General features: G+C 45.4%; 1 protein-coding gene across 1 annotated transcript; it reads left to right on the top strand.

Annotated features, from left to right (window-relative positions):
* Window positions 1-3,402: 3,402 nt before the first annotated feature.
* Window positions 3,403-5,939, top strand: PAIP2B (poly(A) binding protein interacting protein 2B). The gene is made up of 3 exons (XM_075187880.1): window positions 3,403-3,583; window positions 4,364-4,540; window positions 4,645-5,939. Exons 1-3 carry the CDS (start codon window positions 3,440-3,442, stop codon window positions 4,699-4,701), a joined length of 378 nt encoding a protein of 125 aa, XP_075043981.1. The 5' UTR covers window positions 3,403-3,439; the 3' UTR covers window positions 4,702-5,939.
* The last annotated feature ends 676 nt before the right edge of the window (window positions 5,940-6,615 follow it).

Here is a 6,615-nt window from a genome sequence, read left to right as displayed (position 1 = left end):
TGTTGAGACTTTCATGTGGAGATAGCGGAGAGACCTTTGGATAAACCAGATGGAACAGGAGAGGTAGATTTGGGGGTTGTTGCCCTAGAGGTGGGTCCTGGATGCCAAAGGAGCCAATGAATTTCCCAAAAGAAAAGGCGTACAGGGAGAAAAGCAGAGGGCCAGGAGTAGTGACATTTATGGCTAATAACTTCTGGATCCGGCTCTTAAGGTTTGTAAATAAGCCTGGCCGTGGGTGCAGAGATGCACCATGGCTCCACTCCAGGTTCTTGTGGGACGTAGAGTTGCTGCTTTTAGATATGAGTCCCCATCCTTGCTTGGGCACAGAGGTCAGCTGTCCAGATAAAATAAAGATGTTAGAAACAGGATCAGTCTGCATGTGTGAGAGCCTCGGTGATACATGATCATCCAAGGTGGCAATGTCAGGTCTTCCTGCCCAGTAATGGTGTCTGCCATGTGTTTTCTAACACTTGGTAGTGGTTTGACATGAGGAGGAGTTAGGTGTTTATATGACAACTTACACTTGAGCTGATGGTTATATATGCAAAAAAAATGTGTCTGATGGAATAAGTTTACGCCTTGTGTAATGCCTTTGTTTGTACAACACTGCCCTGTTCTTAGAAACATAGTGAGATACCGTGGAAATGAGCTTCTAGGAACTGAGGTTCTATTCCTGTGATTTCATCCAGTGGATCCAGATTTCAGGGCACTCATTCCAACTGTGGCAGGAGGAGCCCTCATCTAATTATCTGGAACTGTTTAGACAATAAGTTTCTCTAGAGTATAGTACGTGCAATGTTGTATAAATTTTCCTTTGCAGTCCTCCTGCTGACAGTGAGACCCCCTACAGATAGCACAGTACCTTGTAGGCTAATCTACGGTGCGTTGAATGTTAGATACTCCTAGCAATATCAGATATAGGACTTTTGTGCTAAATGCTCCTATGTTACATGACACTCTTGTCTGTATCTGAGTGGTATGTAGTGGTGGGGTCACATAGCTCTTGTTATACACTTATCTGTGTTCTGATTTTATGCCTCTTCTCACGCGTGTGTCATAGGAGTGAGGGGCCCAAGAATAACTATTGAGATAGATATATCCAGCATGTTTGTGTACTGTAATGAATGTAATTATACCGCAGATGGAGAGTGCCAGCGTTGCTAGTTATAAGTATGCCTATTATGAATTCTACTTGCAGGACCCCCCTCCTCAGCCCAGACCACTTTTCATGTGACTAGTAGAACGGTTTGGGGTCTCCCAGTTAGTGAAGATATTTGCCATGCAAGCCCCTGAAAGCAATAACAACTTGGAGGAAATCCATAGGGTGGAGGTGGCCACAACAACCTTTGTGCTTACAATACGTGTGTTAATGATGTCCCTGATTTAGAGCGAGCCCTGAGGGGTGAGGAGCTTGTGGGTATGGTGATGTGCAGCGTCTGTTCCTGCACTGACTGTAAACAGGATGAAGGTTTCTCAGATCAGACGTCTCTGAAGCAGCCACTTCCTCCGCTTCGGGAAACGGCACATCTGCTTGTGGCGTAATGCAAATAGCTGGTCATTGTAGCAGACGTGTCTTATCCCTGACACATATTGTCACATACAACCAGGCTGTATTGTGCTCGGCCCCAAATACAGGCCTACAATGCAAGGGCCTCGATGGGCAAAATAATGTGGAATTCAGGGAAGATGTGCATCCATTCAACTCGGACCCACAAAGTTGTCTGTGTATACACAGTTTTGTGTGTGTTCTTGTTGTCATGTTCTTTTCATCACTAATCACTGCTAAGTGGATCTTGGTAACTCCGTTAGGATATGCTATTCAATCCATGTCTCTATTAGTAATGCCTTTTACTACCTGGGTCTGATGTTCCCTCGGTTGACAAGGAACAGAAGTTATGCAGTTATTAACCTCCTAACTGGACAACACATTTAACACCTATAATCCACCCAAACCGGTTGTCCTGCAAAAAAAAAACAATCCTTACCCCAATGACAGTGATTTAGACAGTGGGTCCCAGAGCCTAGGTATCTGGAAACAACAACAAACTGTAGAGAGAAATGCACAGGGTTTGCTAAACCTTTCTGATTGCTGCATCTTTTCCTGTTGAGGCGTCAGACTTGTTGAATGCTCCCCATGGTTAGTCTGACTTGCAATCAGTGTTCTGTAGTTTGGTCTATAAGAGAAGTGAATCTTCCAGCCTTCTGGCTCTTCGTCCCCGTCTTGGGTGCGGTGTGCTGGAATTCCTGTGTGAATGATGTTCCAGTTGCTGTGTGACTTGCAGGATGAGATGTGCGAATAATGTGCTCTAGAAGCAACTCTACATTATGAAAGATTAGTGTTTGTGATCTGACTTTTGCTTGTTTCTGTCTTGCTGTATGTGTCTCGTGTTACGTAGAACAAAGAGTCCCCCCAGGGCATGCTTTGTGCTGAACCAGGCGTTCTGTTCTTACTTCCAGCTGGATGGAGGAGGTCATATGCTCTGCACTTGTCAGTGTGGCTGACCTTTGTATATAGGCAGTGTGCTCTGCATTGCTTTACACTTGGGGGGGAAACGCACAGCTGTAAAACAGAAGTATGTGCTCACAACCTGTAGGGTTATAGTTTGATAAGGCTTTGGCTGAAATGTATGTGTGCGTTTCTGGAGGGGCAGAGGTGTGGTCTGATCTGCGCATCGCTGGTTCTTATTAGTACTTGAATACTACAAATACTTTTAGGGAATAAAACCTTAAATAAAAACTTCGACTCCCACCATCGGAACATTCTCCCTCGTTCCATCAGGCTATCCCTAGCCTGTACAGCCTCAAACGGTCATTAAAAACCCTCCTGTTCATAAAATCCTACCAGTCCCCCACTTAACCCTTTCACCATGTAGTATTCCTCACCCTGTTGGATCCTCCATCTTTCCCACTCTTGCTTCTTGCCCTCAGGTTCCCTTACACTGAATCACCCCCATGTGTCAACCGTTTGCCTGTTTCCCTTTAGATTGTAAGCTCTGGTGAGCAGGGCCCTCTTCCCTCCTCTTATTACTTATAACTTTTGCTCACCAGCTACACTGCACACCTCCTCCTCGGTGTCTCTGCCCCCACTCCACTCCGCCATTGTCTTCGCACCCCTTTGTGTGGCTCTATACCTGTTGTGCCCACGCTAATTGGCACAAGTTTCAGTTTGCGCTGAATGTGTTACTCTAATGTATTGTTATATCAAGTACTGTCTTGTTGTTTGCCCTCTGTACTGCGGATCTCATGTGGCGCCCTATAAATGAAGATGATGATAACTTGCTTAGAGATTAAGCTGCCTTGTTAAATTGCTGCCTGTAACCGACCACTGTTCCCATATATAGCCGCCCGAGGTACCGTAGAAGAGCACCTAGTATAACATACCCTCCACCGTCTTACCTGTGCGTGTAATGTGGTTACTGTCTCCCTACCAGACACCACCATGATGAACGGCTCGAACATCGGAAATTCCACGTCCAACAACAAAAGCAAGGACGACCAGGTGGTAAACGGCCACGATGAGAATGAAAACAATCCTTTCGCGGAGTATATGTGGATGGAGAACGAAGAGGATTTCAACAGACAGGTAATGTGTGGTCATTGTATTGGCTGGCATGAGCGTGTCCTTTGCCCCAATGGGCAGTGCCTGGCTGTCCTCAGCCAGTCTGCCTCCTCACACACACACTGTTATACAATTAGGGCAGCCCACCCCCTTTGCAATTTTTTATTCATCATATACATTGTCACACAACTGCAAAGTGCCCCCTTTATTTTCCAAACTGTGTGGAGAGATTACATAAGTGTCCTTTACTACATAACTGTAGTGTACGCAACCTAATTTATTTGCCTTTATTGGTAATCTCCAAACAGAACAGTGGCCACATAGCACATTGCGTGATTGTATCACATTGCTGTCAAGTAACCTTTTACCTGCAGGGCTCTTAAAGTGGCCACATAAGGCCTTGTCCCGTGGGGCCACATACTGATGAGCTAGGACAGCACTCTAAGGACACGAGGGGTCTTTGTAGTGCTGAGGGCCCCACACTGACCTGTAACAATTCTCTTCCGATCGTGTTCTCCATCGGGGCCAATGATGTCAATAGTTCCTCCTTAGGCCTCACATGCATCTATATCTCGGCCTGTGTGGATGAGCTATATCACATTACATCCAACATCACACGAGACTGATGGCAGCATTACACTGACCATTAATCCCTGGGGTAGAGAGAGGTACAGAGTGAGACTTTTGAAGAGAATCCTAGATTTGTAGATAAAACATGTGGCCTCGCAGGCTTTTATTTACCTGAATTGTTTACATAAATCTTCTTTTAATGGAGTCTTGTCTGCGCCTTTCATTGCTGCTCAGGTGGAGGAGGAGTTACAAGAACAAGATTTCCTCGACCGCTGTTTCCAGGAGATGATGGAAGAGGAAGATAAGGATTGGTTCATCCCTTCCCGCGACTTGCCACAGGGGGTGGGACAGTTGCAGCAGCAGTTAAATGGTCTCTCGGTCACTGAATGTCACAGTACAGAGGACATCTTGGTACGTTCCTCACCTCGGCCGTGTGACTGTCTTGTGTGCACGTTTTAGGAGTGCGAGACGGACACCTTTGCTGATCCCTTTTTTTTTTTCTTTCCTTTCTTTAGAGCAAAAGTAACCTGAATCCCGACGCGAAGGAGTTTGTTCCAGGCGTGAAGTATTGAACATTACAGGCAACTTTTTAAAAACAAAAAAAAAAAGACTGTTTCCTTAAATCTTCAGGACAAAGCTGCACAAAGGAAGGGGATTGTTCGGGGAGGTGGTGACTAGTGACTCGAGTACCTTGTATGTGGGATGGTTATTCTTCAGGCGGCTCACAGTTCCCTCCCCCCTTACAGCATATATTTTGGTGGTATGCTTGTTGGACTTGGCAGGTTTCTTTTTTTCTTTTTGTTTTGTTTTCTTTACAAGGTGGGTGCAATTTACATCAAGACCACACGTGCTGTTGTGTTAAATCCGAACAATATGGAAGATTCCTAAATTAAATCAGTGCTTTTATTTTATTTAACTTTTTTTTTTTTTGCTCCTCTTTCCCTGACCATCACCTGTTTTATTCCGCCTCCGCTTTCCCTGGAGACGAAGCAGCCACAGCGCGACGATGGTAACCTGAATTCCGACATGTAATTTAGGGGACATTCCACGTACGTTCATTTCAGTGCCATTCAGAGGTCAAATATTCTGCTTAAGGTGCAAGGGTTTTTTTTTTGTTTTTGGACTTGTTGTCTATATCTGCTTTCAGCTGTCGCTCAGGAGAACAAGTCCCCCATTGGCTGCCTAGCCAGCGTGTCATTGGTCGAAGTGTTCAGATCTTGTGTCTGGGTTCTGGTACATATCCATCCATCCTCCACACTTCAGTAGTGCGGACAGCAAACCTCACCGAAAACACAATCACCCGGTCTGTCCACCCTCTGACATTATGCTGCAGATGAATACTCAGCCTTTTGCTTTTCATTAGTGTGATTTAGTATTAAAACACTAAGCTATGCGGCTGATGCTAAGTGACACCAGGGTTCCGTTGTATGACCCCTCCCCTCCCCCAACCATGGCTGTGCCATGTTGAAACCAGGTCACAATCTAGTCTCCGGTCTCACCGGCAGTCCGTAACTTTGGCTTGTCCTGCGCTAAGAGCACCGTAGACCGAGCCGGGCTCCACACTACATTATGACTTCAACATTGCTAATCTGTTTTCCCCCCCGGTCCTAGCGACTGGACCCCCCCCCCCCACTCCCCCAGCCTGCATCACATGGCCTATCCATCCGCAGTGATTGTAATGTACAGAGCCTGTTAAGAGACACGAATAAGCTATCTTTTAAAACTGCCTCTGCAGTTGTATTGTTTTTATCAAGTGATTTGGAAAGCCACAGACAAAAAAAAATAATAATAAAGCAGCCTGATCATTGTATGTGTCTGAGTACTTGGTGTGTGATTGGTTATGGAGAGGGTAAAGGTATATCCCAGCATTGGGCTGCCCTCTGGTGTACTGTCAGAGTATAACACGACACCTGGAGTGCAGCAGGAAGAGTACCCCTCAGTCCCCTGATGCTGTAATCACCCAGGATTATGTCACTCTGGTTCTGGCATTGTGTGGGACTTGTTAACACCATGTGCAGTGACAGTGTAAGCCTCAGATTTAGTTTTCTGGTAAAATATAATTGGCACTGTTTGAAGGGAGGGGGGAGGTTTATGATCCATTCTCAAGAGCAACAAGTTTTCTGATTTGGTACGTTGGATTTCTGTTCTGTTTACAAAGGATGATGGCAGAACATCTCGGCGTATGTCTTCCACTAAACTTCTGCAGATGGTGAAAAGAATCTTTGCTCAGTCTCTTAATCCCTTAAAGCAGCACTGGCATCATGCCTTCAAGATGTTTCCACCTTCCGATAACGTTGGCTTATATGTGCACTAATACAACGTCTTATTTTATTTAGGTTTTCTTTCAGACTACATTCTGTATTTATATAATTGGGCAGAGTTGCTTGTTGTATCTCTAGATATGGATGTTACTTAGTGTCCAGGGCATCACAGTTCTGCCTTTATTCACTGTCAGGAGCCTGCATCAGTCACAGGGGGTTCACCTC

This window comes from Mixophyes fleayi, chromosome 1 (genome assembly GCF_038048845.1).
Source record: "Mixophyes fleayi isolate aMixFle1 chromosome 1, aMixFle1.hap1, whole genome shotgun sequence".
NCBI lineage: Eukaryota > Metazoa > Chordata > Amphibia > Anura > Limnodynastidae > Mixophyes > Mixophyes fleayi.
Note: the sequence above shows the minus strand (reverse complement) of the source record. Positions and strands in the feature narration are given on the sequence as shown.